This window comes from Hyla sarda, chromosome 7, assembly GCF_029499605.1.
Source record: "Hyla sarda isolate aHylSar1 chromosome 7, aHylSar1.hap1, whole genome shotgun sequence".
In the NCBI taxonomy this organism is placed as follows: Eukaryota; Metazoa; Chordata; class Amphibia; order Anura; family Hylidae; genus Hyla; species Hyla sarda.
Window position 1 is genome coordinate 216699826 of NC_079195.1, and position 18963 is coordinate 216718788.

An 18963-nucleotide genomic window follows, 5' to 3' on the forward strand; every position below is an offset into this window, starting at 1 on the left:
AGCAAACAGCTGCTAATAAGTACTGAAAGGATTAAGATTTTTTAATAGAAGTCATTTACAAATATGTTTAACTTTCTGGCACCAGTTCATTTAAAAAAAAAAAAGAAAAAGTTTTCCACCGGAGCACCCCTTTAAGTGGGGCAGCTTCTTGGGTGGCAAGAGATATGAAAATGTCTAATCGTGACCAAGGCCAACAGTTCTTGAGACATCTCCCCGTCTTCTTGAGTGCTGCACTCCATCAGTTGACTTCTTATAAGAATAGGGGGACGTTATGTGTATTTTACACCATGTTAGAATATCTTCATCTTCCAGCACCTATCCCCGGCAGACTCCACCTCATTCCAAGTCCAAAAGAGGCAAAATGTCTCATCATCTCCAAGACTATACGATTCCCCTATAGTTTACAGATGATCACTGAAGGTCCCAGCATGGAGACACCCTGTGATCCGCAGTGGGCCTTTCTAACTGTGGACAACCCCTTAAAGGGGTACTCCGCCCCTAGACATCTTATCCCTTATCCAAAGGATAGGGGATAAGATGTCAGCTCGCCGGGGTCCCACTGCTGGGGACCCCGGGGATCGCTGCTGCAGCACCCCGCTATCATTACTGCGCAGAGCGAGATCGCTCTGCACGTAATGACGGGCAATACAGGGGCCGGAGCATCGTTACTTCACGGCTCCGCCCCTCGTGACGTCACGGCCTGCCCCGTCAATACAAGTCTATGGGAGGGGGCGTGGCGGTCGTCACGCCCCCTGCCATAGATTTGCATTAAGGGGATGGGCCGTGATGTCATGAGGGGCGGAGCCATGACGTCACGCTGCTCCGGCCCCTGTATCGCCCGTCATTACGCACAGAGCGAACTCGCTCTGCGCAGTAATGATAGCGGGGGGATAGGGGATAAGATGCCAGGGGCGGAGTACCCCTTTAAAGGGGTATTCCAGTGAAAAAAAAAAATATATATATTTTTTCCCATATCAACTGGCTCCAGAAAGTTAAACAGATTTGTAAATTACTTCTATTTAAAAAATCTTAATCCTACCAGTACTTATCAGCTACCCCCCTCCCCCGCTCAGTATTTTCCATTGTATGTTTTGAGGCTCTAATGTATTGTGACAGTCCTTTTCTTGGTCCTTTATATCAAGGTAATGACCAGTCTGGGTTGCTGAACGTTATATTGTGCAGCTTCGCCCACTTGGCAAACACTCGTTTCTCGGTGATGAATCGGTGTCCCCCATACGGGGCATTTTCATGTAGGATGTACTCATCACATTCATACCGTCCAGGTTCATAGTAATGATAAGGAACGTTCCGGAAACCCTGTGTCCTAAAAGAGTAAAACGCGATGACCATAAAGTATTTATCATGTACGATGGTTAGTGCCAAGACATTACTGTGGATGTGCTATAGACATTGAATAGTAATCCAGCTACGGGGAAATCATTCTATGGGCCATACAGAGAGAGGACATGGAGTATGGAGGTGGGAGGGAGTATTGGCTGGAGTTGGCATCAACAGACTCCTTTAGGCAAAGTTTCTACTTGGTTTACTGAATTTTTTTGTATGATAAAAAAAAAAAAAACGCCAGTGCAATTTCCTGCATCTGGTGTTTTTTCATTTGTGTGGAAATAGCATTTTTGGCCCCTTTGGCGATTTTTCAAAATTTGGTGGGTACCTAACAAAAAATAAATAAAATGAAAAAGAAAATAAAAAGGATGCAGTAGGGATGGAAAAGATGTATTTAACGAAATGTATATTTTTTATAACAACATTTTTATAAATGTTTAAACAGGGATCAATTTATGTGGGTGGGCAGGGAACTAAAAATGTAGCCGACAATAATAAAAATGTAGAAAGGGGCCATTTAAATGTAAAAATCATATATCTTTTATAATGAATTTTGTTAAAATTTTTATTAGTAATGTCTTTTAATAATGTGTTTAATAAAGTGTGTTTTTCACTCTGTCAATAAGTACAGGTACTACTACTCCCATCATGGAAAAGTGTGTTTCATGCTGGGAGTAGTAGTACTATCTAAAAAAATGTAAAAGAATAAAGAAAAAAAATGTGAAAAACGCAAACACTACATTTTCGGCTACATTTTTAGTGCCCTGCCCGCCCACATAAATTTATCCCTGTTAAAAAATGTATAAAAATGAATAAAAATTATAAAGAAGATAAATTTCGTTGAATACAATTTTTTCCCATCACTACTGTATCTTTTTATTATTCTTTTTTAATGGTACCCTACGAAATTGTATTAAATAAGGTACCTCCATCACTTTTTGGGATTGCTAAAGTCCAAAATAAGAATAAAAACCGCCTGCAAAAACGCCAAAGTTAAAACCCACATGTCGTTTTCTTGGCGTTCTTTTTACTCCCATAGACTTCTAAGGGAGAAAAACGCCACGATTTCAGGGAAAAAAAGCCATAGGCTCAACATGCTGCAACTTTTCAAAACCACCAAGGAGCTGAAAAACGCCAAAAAAGAGTGAAAAAACTCCAAAAGGACTTAAAAAAAACGCCAAACTGAAAAACGCAAAGTTAAAAAAGGATTTGCGATTTCTCATTGATTTACAGCTAACATCTGGCCGCAGCGTTTTTTGGCCGAAAAAAACGCCATGTGGCAGAATCGGCATTTTTCTTGGCAAAAACAAAACCAAGTGAAAACCTAGCCTTATTCTGATTGGCCTATATGGATTATTACTACTGGGCCCAATATCTCTACGCACAACATTGGTTGTCCTAGAAATAGAAATATTGAATTTTTGGGGGGTTGGGTGCATGTTCACTCATTGACTACAGTTACCCTAACTACCATTGCAACCCCCACCCCATCCAATTGTACATTGATAGGATAGTCTTGTAATGCCATAGTCTGTCCCACCCTTTCAATGGTGTCACTGAGACGATTAACCCAAATGATCTTACCTGCAATATGTATCATTGATCATTCCATAAACATGGATTCCCTCACAGGCGTCCATTGCAAGGATCAAGGTGAACCAACCGGTGCTGAGATAAGATCCTGACTGTACCCTGCAAGACAAAGCAAATAAGGTCAGATGCTGTGTAATCTTATAGAACGTGTGTGGGATCAAACAGATGTGTACTTAAGTTTGTCACATGCACAAGATTGATTTGCCGACTGCTATCACTTCGAATTGCCAACACTCAAACACCATCGCCAAACCCCTCAGTATCATCTGCCGTAGAGAAAGTCTTGATGCACTATAGATGGAAGTGAATCTTCTACTTTTATGTATATTTAATACAGTGATCTCTCTTTAAGAAGACCACCCAGAATTACATTAAAGGGATACTCCACCCCTAGACATCTTATCCCCTATCCAAAGGACCCCCATGATCTCCCTGCTGCACCCAGCATTCGTTTAGAGCATCATGTGCAGCACCGAAGGCTCATGATGTCACGGCCGTGCCCTACTCGTGATGTCACGGCCACACCCCCTCAATGCAAGTCTATGGGAGGGGGCGTGACAGTTGTCACGCCCCCTCCCATAGACTTGCATTGAGGGGGCGTGGCCATGATGTCACGAGTGAGGCGTGACATCACGAACCTCCGCCTCACATCGCCAGTCACCCGGCACGGGTTGAAGTTTGCTCTGTGCATCGGATGTCTGGGGTGTCGCAGCGGAGATTGCGGGGGTCCCCAGTAGTGGGACCTCCGCGATCAGACATCCTATCCTTTGGATAGTGGATAAGATGTCTAGGGGCGGAGTACCCCTTTAAGCATGCATGTGAATAAGGGAGTTGGGAGGAACAGTTGTTGGTGTTTAGGCCAAAAGTCGATATGCCCATTAATTTCACACCTTTATAGGTCATAGATATAAAATGATGTATACACCCCCCCCCCCCCAGTCATACGAGCAGCAGAACATACAGAAGAACATTTCCATCTCTCGCAGAGCTACATGTGGATTCTGCATTCTACAGATAAAATTTGTCCCTTTCGGTACAAGCAGCGAAGGGATGTTTTTCATTCCCGATTTTTTTTCCCTAAAAGTATTGCTTCAATCTACAAGTTGACTGCCGGCTGACACCCAATCTCGCCTGGAGGCTGTGGATCAGCAGGTAAATGTAGAAAATTCTATTAGTTTCTCGACCCAGGGTTTACAACATTCATTTTAAATGGAATCAAAATCCTACACATGAATAGGTAGGCAGAAATATGTCCCCAAAACTGTCCTGGTACCAATTACCGAATGGCAAGGAGAAAAAAAAAAGCTCTCACTCTCTGCCAGGCTGGGGAGGGCGGTGGACCCGGGGAAGTGGCGATAATAAATTGCAGCTGGTATTCTTGGAGACGTGAAGAGGGGCGTCGGCAGGAGCGCTGTCTACGACAATGAACCCGCGCAGCCGGCAAGGAAATGAGGGTCTGCCGGGTTAATGACTTGTTGTGGAGACAAGATTGTTGAATACAAAAGAAGGGAAGATTTACCGACATAAATAAAAGCCTTTCTACTCTAAGAAGAAGAAGATCTCATAGAAAGAAAAAAAAGATTACAAGGATAAGAAAATCCGTCTGATGGAACTGTACGGCGCTGAGGGTGTTAAGACGTGATCTGGCGGTTTTAGTTTCTTCAGTGTCCTCTGTACTTATCTCCATCATTATACTGTATCTATCTGTAAGGGGAGGAATACTCCATAGAGGTAGTGAGGCAGAACTTTATTGTAGATGAGAGAGAGAACAGCTTTTATTGTTTTTTTCATCAGTGGCACAACACACTTGATGACTGCAGAACACGCTGGGTGACATAATACGCACGGCGGTTGCAGAATGCACTGGGTGGCACAATATGGTTGTTGGTTGCAATGCAAAGGCAATCAGTTTCTAAATGGTTCTTAGATGAGCAAACCTTAGATGAAACCTTAGATTAGCAAACTAATCCGTAGAACCCGAGTTCTGTCAGAACTATACTAAAATACCTTTAGCCACATTGAAGAAAGAAGAAGGTAAAATGATCCAGTGACCGCAGGGGATCCCAAATGGCCTTTTAAACTGCTTTCCCAGCCAATCACAAGGCTTTAGCAGTCATTTGAGAGATACATGGGCAGGTGTTAGGTGAAGATCTCTGTGAGGGACAGTGAGCAGTGAACAACACAGATATGAGTAGTAGCCACATATATAATAATTGTAGTACAGCAGCAAAGAGCATAGTGCATCTGTTCTGTCAGTGCAAAATGTGTTTTAATAGGAAATTAAATGTAAGAGTTTTTTTTTGTTTTACACTAATTGTGATAAAGCCATGCATAGGGGTATGTGTCACTTTTTTTTGCACTTTCTAGGATGCCAATCCTGTTGCTATTCCCCAAAATGAGAATTATTTTTCACATATATATCTAATAATATGAAATAATATGCATTGTGGTTTCAGAATGCACTAGGTGGCACTATATGGTTGTTGTTTGAAATGCAACGCAGATGGTTTTGCTCAGAACTTTGCCAAAGTAATATCAGCCACATGGCAGAAAGGTAAAGGAGGAAGGATCACATGACCCAGGGGAGTCCCATAATGCCTTTCAAACAGTTATCCCAGACAATCAGGAGGTAGTATAAGGGTGATGCCAAAGCCACTATATAAGCCTATGCCCATATCTTCCGAAGCCATTTTAGGATATAGGTGAAGATCTCTGTGAGGGACAGGGAGCTATGAACAATACAGAGAGTGTAAGGCTTTGTTCCCAGGAGTTAATGTCCACCCTGACAGTGGAGCGCCTTCATAATGTGCCAGGTCTAGGACTGCTCGGAAATGCGCTGCCTAATAGATGGCAATGCATTTCCATGTGGAGTCCCTAGAAAGAATAGACATGTTCAGTCTTTCTGTGGACATCGGAATTTGATTTTCCACACCAGATGTTTCCAACGTGGAAATTCTGCTATATGAAAAGTGCAGCAGAATCCCATTGAAATTAAAGGGACTCTGCTGCTGCGGAATCTCCGTGCGGAATTCCGTTGGGGAATTCCACAAGGAAATTCCATCATGTGAACATAGCCTGAGAGCGCTGTCTATGACAATGAACCTGCACAGCCAGCAGGGAAATGAGGGTCTGCCGGGTTAATGACTTGTTGTGGAGACAACATTGTTATATACAAAAGAAGAGGAAATTTACCTGCATAAATAAAAGCCTTTCTTCTCTAAGAAGAAGAAGATCTCATAAAAGAAAAAAAAGATTACAAGGATAAGCAAATACAGCTGATGGAAATGTATGGCGCTGAGGGTGTTAAGACGTAAGCTGGCGGTTTTAGATTCTTCAATGTCCTGTGCACTAATCTTCTTCATTATACTGTATCTATCTGTGAGGGGGGATACTACACAGGGGCAGTGAGGCAGAACTTTATTGTAGATGAGAGAGAACAGCTTTTATTGTTCTTCACATCAGTGGCACCACACACTTGATGACTGCAGAACATGCTGGGTGACATAATACGAATGGCGGTTGCAGAATGCACTAGGAGGCACAATATGGTTGTTGGTTGCAATGCAAGTGCAAATGGTTTTGCTCAGAACTTTGCTTAAGTAATATCAGCGACTTGGCAGAAAGGTGAAAGATGAAGGATCACATGATCTCAGGGAATCCCATAATGCCTTTCAAACAGCTCTCTCAGCCAATCAGAAGGTAGGACAGGGGTGATGTCAAAGCCACTATAAAAGCTTATGCACATAACTTAAGCAGTCATTTTAGAGATAGCAGGTGTTAGGTGAAGATCTCTGTTAGGGACAGTGAGCTGTAAACAACACAGATAGTAGTAGGAGCAACATATATATTAACTGTAGTAAAGCAGCAGAGAGGGTTCTGTATCTGTTCTGTCAGTCAAAAATCTGTTTTAATTTTAACATAAATGTGATCTCATATCTAGCTTATATCTATTTATTTCTCTATCTTTATCTATCTATCTATCTATATATCATATCAATCTATCTCATATCTATCTATCATTTCTATCTAATCTCATATGTATGTATTTATCTATAACTAATATCTATCTCGTATTTATTTCTCTCTCTCACATCTATCTATTTATCTGTCTATCTATCTATCTATCTATCCCATATCTATCTAATCTAATATATATCTCTATCTCTATCTTGCTACTTCAAATTTTTTACCCATATCTAAGCAAATCTCATATATGGCTAAAATCTATTTATTTATCTATCTATCTTTATCTACACTGCTCAAAAATATAAAGGGAACACTTAAACAACACAATGTAACTCCAAGTCAATTACACTTCTGTGAAATCACTCAGGAAGCAACACTGTTTGACAATCAATTTCACATGCTGTTGTGCCAATGGAACAGACAACAGGTGGAAATTATAGGCAATTAGTAAGACACCCCCAATAAAGGAGTGGTTCTGCAGGTGGTGACCACAGACCACTTCTCAGTTCCTATGCTTCCTGGCTGATGTTTTGGTCACTTTTGAATGCTGGCGGTTCTTTCATTCTAGTGGTAGCATGAGACGGAGTCTATAACCCACACAAGTGGCTCAGGTAGTGCAGCTCATCCAGGATGGCACATCAATGCGAGCCGTGGCAAGAAGGTTTGCTGTGTCTGTCAGCATAGTGTCTAGAGCATGGAGGCGCTACCATGAGACAGGCCAGTACATCAGGAGACGTGGAGGAGGCCGTAGGAGGGCAACAACCCGGCAGAAGTACCGATATCTCCGCCTTTGTGCAAGGAGGAACACTGCCAGAGCCCTGCAAAATGACCTCCAGCAGGCCACAAATGTGCATGTGTCCACTCAAATGTCAGAAACAGATTCCATGAGGGTGGTATGAGGGTCCCACGTCCACAGGTGGGGGTTGTGCTTACAGCCCAACACCATGCAGGACGTTTGGCATTTGCCAGAGAACACCAAGATTGGCAAATTCGCCACTGGCACCCTGTGCTCTTTACAGATGAAAGCAGGTTCACAATGAACACATGTGACAGACGTGACAGAGTTTGGAGACACCGTGGAGAACATTCTGCTGCTTGCAACATCCTCCAGCAAGACCGGTTTGGAGGTTGGTCAGTAATGGTTGGGGATGGCATTTCTTTGGGGGGCTGCACAGCCCTCCATGTGCTTGTCAGAGGTACCTGACTGCCATTAGGTACTAAGATGAGATCCTCAGACCCCTTGTGAGACCATATGCTGGTGCGGTTGGCCCTGGTTTCCTTCTAATGCAAGACAATGCTAGACCTCATGTGGCTGGAGTGTGTCAGCAGTTCCAGCAAGAGGAAGGCATTAATGCTATGGACTGGCCGCCCGCTCCTCAGACCTGAATCTGATTGAGCACATCTGGGAATTCTCACTCCATCCACCACAGACTGTCCAGGAGTTGGCGGATGCTTTAGTCCAGGTCTGGGAGGACATCCCTCAGGAGACCATCCTCCACCTCATCAGGAGCATGCCCAGGCATTGTAGGGAGGTCATACGGGCACGTGGAGGCCACACACACTACTGAGCCAACACACAAGAGGAAAGTATTTCATACGATTAGTTCATTCATTCAGATCTAGGATGTGTTATATTAGTGTTCACTTTATTTTTTTGAGCAGTGTATCTACGGTATCTAAAATCTATATATCTATTTATTTAATATCTCTCTTATATTTATTTATGTATTTTTTATGTCTATCGCATATTTATTTATCTATCTTCTATCTATCTATCTATCTCATATCTATCTCTATCTATCTATCTCTATCTATCTATCTCTATCTATTTCATATCTATCTATCTCATATCTATCTATCTATCCCATATCTATCTCTATCTATCTATCTCTATCTATCTATCTCTATCTATTTCATATCTATCTATCTCCTATCTATCTATCTATCTATCTATCTATCTCATATCTATCTATCCCATATCTATCTATCTATCTCATATCTATATATCTCAGACATCTTTAAGACATTTTATTAAATCTGGCTTAGAAACATATATGTAAGAAAATGTACATATATGTGTAAACTAATGCTAACACCTGGAAGCCCTCCATCTATTGTAGAACCACAAATCCCAGAATCTCTTACCAGCCATTTGTTAGCTGGGCATGCGAGGGCAGGTAGCGCTACGCCAGATGGAGAGCCGCAGGCTGCATATCCTGGCTCCTATGATTTCAGGCCGCACACCTCATACCCAGCAGCTCTATATGTTACCAGCCCTTCTATATTATGTCCTCTGCATTTTGTATTCTTCATTTCAGTCAGCAGGAAGCTGTGCACAGTCATGTGACATATCCACCGATATATAGATATGGCACTATGGCTGGTGGTAACAGCAGAGCACCCCGACCTCTATATAAAGTAATAGACCAGAAATCATTCCTGTCATCACTTTACAGAAGCGGTCTTCAAGCTATCGACTTCCAGCTGTTGCAAAACTACAACTCCCAGCATGCCCGGACAGCCATTGGCTGTCCGGGCATGCTGGGAGTAGTAGTTTTGCAACAGTTGGAGGTCCACAGTTTAGAGACCACTGATTCATAGTATAGATGAAGCTGAAAATGGCTCAGTAATTTAAAGGAACATTACAGTGGGCCCCGCCCCCTTGTGATGTCATGCCCCGACCCCTTAATGCAAGTCTACAGGAGGGGGCGTGACATCATGACGGAGTAGGTCCGTGACATCATGAGCCCCCAGCACCGGCTCTAAGCTGAGCAGCAGAGTACCCTTTTAAGCTTTCAGTACCATGTATATTAAAGGGGTTATCCAGGAAAAACCTTTTTTTTTAAATATATATATATATATATATATATATATCAACTGACTCCAGAAAGTTAAACAGATTTGTAAATTACTTCTATTAAGAGATCTTAATCCTTTCAGTACTTATGAGCTGCTGAAGTTGAGTTGTTCTTTTCTGTCTAAGTGCTCTCTGATGACACCTGTCTCGGGAACTGTCCAGAGTAGAAGCAAATCCCCATAGCAAACCTCTTCTACTCTGTGCAGTTCTCAAGACAGACAGAGGTGTCAGCAGAGAGCACTGTTGTCAGACAGAAAAGAACAACTCAACTTCAGCAGCTGATAAGTACTGGAAGGACTAAGATTTTGTTTGTAGAAGTAATTTTCAAATCTGTTTAAATTTCTGGAGCCAGTTGATATATAATTTTTTTTAATGGAATACCCCTTTAAGAGAGCAAGAAAAACAAGCTTAGTTTGGTCTGAAATGATCTTCTTAAAGAGGAACTACTTAAAGGGGTACTATGGTGGGAATTTTTTTTTTTAAATGAACTGGTACCAGAAAGTTAAACATATTTGTAAATTACTTCTATTAAAAAATCTTAATCCTTTCAGTACTTTTTAGCAGCTGTTTGCTACAGAGGAAAATCTTTATTTTTTTAATTTCTTTTTTTGTGTTGTCCACAGTGCTCTCTGCTGACACCTGATGCCCGTATCAGGAACTGTCCAGAGCAGGAGAAAATCCCAATAGCAAACCTATGCTGCTCTGGACAGTTCCTGACACGGATAGAGGTGTCAGCAGAGAGCACTGTGGACAACACAAAAAAGAAATTCAAAAAGAAAATAATTTTCTCTGTAGCATACAGCTGCTAAAAAGTACTAAAAGGATTAAGAATTTTTAATAGAACTTTCTGGCACCAGTTCCTTTAAAAAAAAAAAAAAAAAAAAAGTTTTCCACCGGAGTACCCCTTTAAGATACCCAACAAGATGGTAGAAGGGTGTCTTGCTGCTGGGACCATCAGCGTTGGGACATCCTTTTCACAGTAAAACCCAATTTATTTACTAAGGCCCGGTTCACGTATGTCCCGCATCCGGCATAGTTTCCCTCTGGCGTGCACCGGATGGAAACTGATGCTAGAACTGATCCCTTTCATTTGAATGGGACAGTTCACAATCATCCAGCGACTCAATTTTGATGCCGGATGGTTGGACACGCCGGACAGAGGAATGTTGCTTACGCCAGATGCCATACAACTGATGACAACTGATGCACATTGTCATCAGTTATGGCATCAGTAGGGTCAAGATCTAGGCTGAGTTCACCTATGCCGGACATACGTGAACCCAGCCTTAGTTTGCCCACCAGACAACCCCAGTAATGGGATAAATCTTCATTAGGTGAAGCTGCTCGTACGCACTATGTCTGGTGCTGGTCAAACAAAATCGGCTCTGCTATTTCCATAAAGGAAGGTAAGCGGATATACAAAACACTGGCACCGTGGACTATTGTGGTGCCGGTAACACACATCATTGAGTCATGTTATCTACTCCAGTTACACCTAAAGCTTCGTTGAAAATAAAGGCTGCATGTTAGCTTCCAGGCTGCCTGACAGTACAGACTGCCCCCTGCTGGTTATGTGTCTGTACATAGGACATTTTAGTATAGTACTTTATAAAAGTGGTCCCCAACCCAGTCCTCAAGGCCCCCCTTTATCCTTTTTTTTTAATTTTTTTAGTTAAGCCATAGGAATAGAATAGGGAAAAATTAAACCCTGGACTGTCTGTGGCCTTGAAGACTGGGTTGGGGACGTCTGCCATATTACACAAATGTTAAAGGGGTACATCTTATCCCCTATTCAAAGCTCCCCGATCACCCTGCTGCACTCGGCATTTGTTTAGAGCGTCGGGTGCCGCTGGAGGCTCGTGACGTCACGGCCAAGCCCTGCTCGTGACGTCACACCCCCTCAATGCAAGTCTATGGGAGGGGGGCGTGACGTCCGTCACGCCCCCTCCCATAGACTTGCATTGAGGGGGTGTGGCCATGACGTCACGAACGGGGCATGGCTGTGACATCACGAGCCTCCGCCCCGCATCGCCAGTCCCCGTGCACCGGAAGTCTGGGGTGCCACAGCCAAGATCGCGGGGGTCCTTTGGATAGGGGATAAGATGTCTAGTGGTGGAGTACCCCTTTAAGGTCAGCTCTGTACTAGTGCACACCAAGTTGTATCCAAAAGAACTTGGCATCATGGTAAACCCTGCTCCAACTCAACACACAGAAGCCAGAATAACTTATAGCTCCTGGGCCCCAAATGTATCTATAACAGGGCCCCCACCTATGTAATATTTAGAATACTGGAATCTTATGTGGCCAAGGGGCCTTTGTTCCTCTTCAGGCTCCGAGGACTGGAGGCAAATGCTACCTCTGTCAGCCTGCTCACCCACACTAAGACCAATATACGGGGGTCACGTGACGACAGGATGTGAGGTCGTCAGCTCACGCTCCCGGATCCTCCGTCCGGATCCCCTACCGGCCCTCTTGATGGATCCCTGCCCCCGTACCTGATGCAGAGTGATTGTTGCATATCCTGATGAATCAACGGCTGGAAGCGGCGGATAGAAGATGCCGGACACCGTTGGCAAAGTGGGGGTATTTTGGGGGGTCGGGGAGTCTGTGTGGGCTAGACACCCCCCGATGCCCCGGCCTCCTAGTGCCCCTCCCTCGGATTGGCCCTCCTCCGCCTCCTCCACCATCATAGAGTGTGGAGCACAGACGGCGCCGCAAAAAGGGATCACATAACCTGGACGACATCTTAATCCGGAAGGAAGCCAGAGCTTGGCGCGTGTGCCTCAGAACGCCGGCGGGGACTCAGTAAGCTTGCCAGCGCAGATACGGGAACCGTAAGTGATTAATGGTTTTTGATCCGGCTAATGTGTGAAATGTTGTGGTGCCAAACGTTGTAGTTTTAATCTATATATATAAAACTCACTGGCCCTCATTTACTGTTCTAAACCCGGGGTTTTTTGGGGCATCTTTGTCTGCGACATGTCGCAGACATCGTGCGCCAGTCTGCGACACGATGCAACATTTTTTCCCGACGGACCCGATGTGGATTCTCCCAAACCCGAAAAAGGGGCGTAACCCGACATTTCTGAGCTTTCACACGTATTTATAAAGGTTTCCAACCCGAATTTGTTGAATTGTTGTGGATTTTTTCCCGACAACTCAGAGGAGTTGGAAACCAAAACCAACAAAACCCACGTGCGACAAACAGGATGCGACATAATAATAAATACCAGGGAAAAAAGCAGTCGGGTAAGAAAGCAACATAGACTTACAACCCGATTTTCTAAGGAAATGAGGGCCAATGTGTGTGTATATATGTATGTATATATGTATGTTCCACAAAAACGTCAAAACGGCTAAAGATATTAACATGAAACTTGGCCACATGTTACTTATATGTCAACAACAAACATAGGATAGGTGATTTAACCCTTACTCACCCCCATTTGCCAGGGGCGGGGTTTATGTTTAAAGTCCCATACAAGTCTATGGGAAATATGTTACTGCATAACTTCCAAACGGCTGGAGATATTTCGATAATACTTGGTCACATGTTACTTATATGTCCACTTAAAATATAGGATAGTTAATTTAACCCTTAACTACCCCCATTTGTGAGGGTTGGGGTTTTTGTTTAAAGTCCCATGAAAATCAATGGGAAATGTATGTTCCCACATAACTTCGGTACGGCTGGAGATATTTCAATACCTGGTACACATATTACGGGTCGGGATAGGAGGTCGAGTTAGGAGGTCAGGATTTGAGGACGAGATTTGAGAATGGGATGGGAGGTCGGGATATGAGGATGGGATAGGAGGACGGGATAGGAGGTCGAGATAGGAGGACGGGATAGGATGGGAATGGAGGTCGGGATAGGAGGTCGGGATAGGAGGACGAGATAGGAGGACGGGATAGGAGGTCGAGATAGGAGGACGGGATAGGAGGATGGGATAGGAGGACGAGATAGGAGGACGGGATAGGAGGTCAGGATAGGAGGTCGGGATAGGAGGTCGGGATGGGAGGTTGGGATAGGAGGTCGAGATAGGAGGTCGAGATAGGAGGACGGGATAGAAGGTCGGGATAGGAGGAGGGGATAGGAGGATGGGATAGGAGGTCAAGTTAGGAGGTCAGGATATGAGGACGGGATAGGAGGACGGGATAGGAGGTTGGGATAGGAGGACGGGATGGGAGGACGGGATAGGAGGATGGGATAGGATGTCGAGTTAGGAGGACAGGATAAGAGGAGGGGATAGGAGGTGGAGATAGGAGGACGGGATAGGAGGTCGGGATAGGAGGTCAGGATAGGAGGAGGGGAGATTGGATAGAAGGTTGGGATAGGAGGGTGGGATAGGAGGTCGAGTTAGGAGGTCAGGATATGAGGGGGAGATAGGAGGTTGGGGTAGGAGGTCGGGATATGGGGTTGGGATATGACAACAATATATGGGGATTGGATATGAAGTCAAAAGCTTCCTCCTCTGTTTATTTTCCTCCCCAACAAGGATGAGGAAGGAAAAACCGAGCAACGCCGGGTACTCAGCTAGTGGACTATAAAGGAGCCATACTTGAAGAACGCCATGTATGAAAAGTAATCTTTACACGTGATGCACAGCATGATTTGGAATAGAGGCATCTAAAACGCCATCAGCTGCAGACTTTGGACCAATGTGTCTCTTAACTGAGAGGTTTTTTTTCCATTAAGTGAACTATGCAAACAATGAGGGAGATTTACCAAAGGGGTTTAGAATGGTTTTATTTGTCGCAGTCTAAATATGTGCGACTTTTTTGCAACTTTTGCTTTAGAGGATTTTCAGAACATGATGCCTTCTAGTCTATTTTAGACGGAAAAATCCATTGGTGCTGAATTTATCAAAAGCGACTCGGCGAAAAGTCCATTGACCGAAAGTACGCTGAAATGTCAGACCATACGGGGGCAGGTTTAAATATAGTCTAAACCAGTGGTCTCCAACCTGCGGACCTCCAGATGTTGCAAAACTACAACTCCCAGCATGCCCGGACAGCCAACGGCTGTCCGGGCATGCTGGGAGTTGTAGTTTTGCAACATCTGGAGGTCCGCAGGTTGGAGACCACTGCTCTAAACCATAGATCCCGAAGTCTGTGCGCGAAATTTATCAAGAGCCGTGCGACTTTTGATAAATTAGGCGCACAATAGACCGGCCTAACGCTCTGCAGTTTGGTCTATATTGATGCAGGAAATAGACAACTTTGATAAATCTCCCCCTATGTGTATTATGTGACAGGGGAATGGTTGGAAGGGCACAGCGCATGGTTGCCTGCACAGCGACTAACTAGTACTGTCACGCTACCTGCGGGGGAACTGAATTTTTTGGGGAGTAGGCAACCAACTAAAAGTAATGAGTGGTGAATTAATTAGGTGGTCTGCTGTAAGACGCAATAATGATGCAAGATGGGCGAACTGAGGCTACAGCCAGAGGGGCCGGAGTGAGGAGATTTGTTGGGCCTACAAAAATTCTAAGGGAAATAATATGCTATGCTCCTAATTTTTCCTCCCTCCATTCCCTATACAAAACAACAACAAAAAAAATCCCCCCGTATTAAATACAACCGGCAAATGGTTTCCAAAGGGATAATTGAATACAGGCTGTGATAATCATATACTATTCCTTTTCTCTAGCGGCATATATATATATATATATATATATATATGCTTGGAACTTCTAAAGATCTACAAAGTAGGCTGAAATCTCTACTGGAAAGAAAGCGGCTAAAACAGCTGCGGGAAGAAAAAAAAGGAGAAGTAACGGTCTTCTGGTGGGACAACGGAAGAGTACAAGCACCTGTAATAAGGTATAGAATGTGGACCACACAAAAGTGGTAGACAAAGAAGCGGGAGCTAAATGAAAGTCAACTAACACCTCATATATTAATTACAGGGCTATTAATCTGGAATATGTCACCAAAAATGAATCCTAGGAAATGTTGTGGGGGAGAAGTGGAATTGACACTTAGGTCAAAGATGGACAAATTTTTTTAAATCACCATACGAGGTGACTCAAAAACCAGGACTCAAAAACAAGCAGGTCAAGAGCTGGATGGCATAAGCGGTTCCCGGTATAATGTGTAGCAAATGGAGGAGGGCCAGGAGGAGGCAGAAAGAGAAGTATTAAGCCCACAAGTTCTTAGCTCGATCCTGATTGGTGTTGAAAAATGTAATAAGGCACTTGAGGATTTGACAGTAATGTTTGGCTCTATGAGCACGGATGTTGGCCTTATCCGGGAGGATACGAACAAAATAAAGGACAGAGTGAAACAAATAGAGAAAGCAGTCCCACGAATAGAGAAAGAATTGGGGGGATGAAAAAGGAATGGGAAGAAATGAAGAAGGATAATAAAGCAGCTTAAATGGAAGATCGTGGACCTAGAAGATCGCTCACGCCGCGAATAATGTGCGGATCGTGGTTTTCGGGGGTTTCCGGAAGGGAAGGGGGGTGTATATATTGAGAAATGGCTGAAAGACATTTTTGGTGATGATGCGCTAACATCACTATTTCATGTGGAGAGAGCGCATAGAATACCTGCCAGGGAACAGGCTCCTGGTCTCCCCCTGAGAACGTTATTGGTTAAGGTCCTGTGTTCCCAGGATAGGGATAAGTTGTTGAGACTTTTGCGGGAAAGGGGAGCAGTGATGGTTGGGAATGCAAATGTGTATGTATTAATATATATATATATATATATGTTACGCTATGCGCTCCAGCCGCACACGCTGGCCGGGAGCGAATGGTCCCCTTACCTGCTGCTGCCGACGGGGCTGGGACTCGCATCGCGGGACGCACCTGCATGCGAGCCCCAGTCCGTCAATCTCCTGGTGTTTCTCCTGCCTCCGCCTCTCTGCTCCCGGCGCCCGAGTCCCCGTCTCCTAGGACATGTGCAAAAAATAAACAAAATAAACTTTAACTCACCTCCCGTTGGTCCGGTACCGGCCTCATCTGCTTCCTAGTGAATGGAACGTCGGACAGCCGTCAGCCTATAACCGGCTGCAGCGATGTTCCACCTCGGCCGCTGATAGGCTAAGCCCACTGTCATGTAAGAAGCCGCCCAGAGCTTCTTACATGATAGTGGGGTCAGCCTAATAGCGGCCGAGGCGGAACATCGCTGTGGCCGGTGATAGTCTGACGGCTGTCCGACGTTCCTGTCCCTAGCATAAGGCCGACGTCGGAACATGCGTGAGTTTATTTTGTTTACCTTGTGTCTGCGCTGGAGGCAGCAACAAACAGCACAAGGAGGGCAGCGGGTAACATGTGAGTATTTACCCCGATGGGGGCAGCGCTGGGCTGAAAATAAATTTTTGTGGGGGGGGGGGGTCAGAATAGCGCAGCGCCGGTGTGATAATTAATTTTTGAGGGGGGGGGGGTCAGAATAGCGCAGCGCCGGGCTGATAATTAATTTTTTTTGGGGGGGGGGGGGAGGGCAGAATAGCGCAGCGCTGGGCTGATAATTAATTTGGGGGGGGGGAAATACCATTACAAAAATACCGTGATACGGAGATTTGGTCATACCGCCCAGCCCTAGGCTCTGGTGAAAACCAGCTGCACCTTAGACTCCGCTCCCTGGGTACGGTTCGAGTCATCTGCCGCACAGGTCCAGCGGATCCACATCCACCGGTGTTTCTGTCTTCTGAAACGTGAGTGTTACAATATACACACATATATATATATATATATATATATGTATATAAATACCGGAATAGTTGCAGCACTTCCAAAGTAATGCATGTGGGTGCCAAGCGTCCTAGGTCTGATCGAGACCCCTTAAGATATCCAACAAAGAAATGGCGCAGCACTCCAAAAATATATCCAAAAGAAACTGTGAGTTTATTCACCACATGTTACCAACAGCAACATTTCAGCTCAACACTAGAGCCTTTTTCATGCTTGAAAAAGGCTCTAGTGTTGAGCTTAAACGTTGCTTTGTTGGATATATACGGTATATGTCTTTTTCATCGGTTAAAAAGAGGCTTCATCAGGATGGCATTCAGTTCCCAGTGAGATAAAGGGGAAAAAAATAGACCAATATACAGGGTTATAGTGTGGGTGAACAGGAGGCAGACAAGGGGTCACTTACTTAAATCCTCCACATGAAGTGGAGTCACAGACAATGAATATGTAAATTGAGCTGAGGAAGTATGGTTCACCTGGCACCATTTTTTATATTGTTATTCTTCCGGTTGCATGGTATGTCGGTGTGTGGTGATATATTTGGCGCTTGTGATGGGATCTTGTGATCCCATACACATTGACAGCAAGGACGAAGCATCCTTACTTTGTGTTAATCCTTCACATGAGGCCATAGTTATTTTTATTGTTCCTTTTACTATACGTTGTGCGTTATTTAGCAGCACCTGCGATGGTTTTCTGTCCGATTTGGCGGCTCTCAGCCAAGTTGCTTTAATAAGTAAATATAACTTTTCTTCCTCTCGCTCTGTTATTTCAGTCTTGTTCCTGTCTGCACATCCCCCTGTAAAGTTTACGGCATGGCTGTGACTTCAGGAAACCATTAAGGTCTCTTCTGGAGAAGGTTTATTGATATACCCTTTCTTGTGTCAATTTCCATCACAATCGTGGCTCCGGGCCCAGCTCCATCTTGGCTTTATTTACTTAGTTACACGAATCCCAGAAAACGGTGAGACATATATTTCCTCTCCACCGCTTCGCTCTTTCTGTATCATCAGTCGCGGAATCCCATTGTCTTTACCCCACAGCTGACTGAAGATGGTCTGGCATCCATTATAGTATAGAACAGTGGTCTCCAGCCCGTGGCCTTACAGCTGTCACCGAGCTACAACTCCCAGCAGGCACTGACAGCCACAGGGTGGAAGTTGTTGTTCCACAACAGCTGCAGAGCCACAGGTTGGAGATTAATATCAGTGGGTGATCATAAACAATACGACTGTAGGGCATTCCACCATATATAGCAGCCTGTATTCCGTCTATGACCATGTTCACACAGGGGAATTTCTGAGCGGAATTGGGCGAAAAAAAGGAAGAATTAAGATTTTTTTCCATGTCTTTTGTATGTATCTAGTTTCTGTATTTGGCTCATGAATCCCTCTGTTCTGCTGCTCACTCATTCTGACATCCACTGCTCAGGAAGGGGTGTGTCCGAGGCAAGCACTGAGCCCTCCCTTACTCACCATGCATGCACTTCCTCCCTGAGTCTGCTGTGCT

General features: G+C 44.3%; 1 protein-coding gene across 5 annotated transcripts in view; it reads right to left on the reverse strand.

Annotated features, from left to right (window-relative positions):
* Nucleotides 1-915: 915 nt before the first annotated feature.
* Nucleotides 916-18963, reverse strand: part of ST6GALNAC3 (ST6 N-acetylgalactosaminide alpha-2,6-sialyltransferase 3) — a 273708-nt gene continuing 255660 nt past the window's right edge. For all 5 annotated transcript variants that reach the window (XM_056532663.1, XM_056532662.1, XM_056532667.1 and 2 more), the window contains 2 exons: nt 2929-3036; nt 916-1324 (listed from right to left, as the gene is read on the reverse strand). In XM_056532663.1, coding sequence (XP_056388638.1) covers nt 1138-1324; nt 2929-3036 — 295 coding nt within the window. In that variant the 3' untranslated portion in view covers nt 916-1137. The remainder of the gene's footprint in view (nt 1325-2928; nt 3037-18963) is intronic.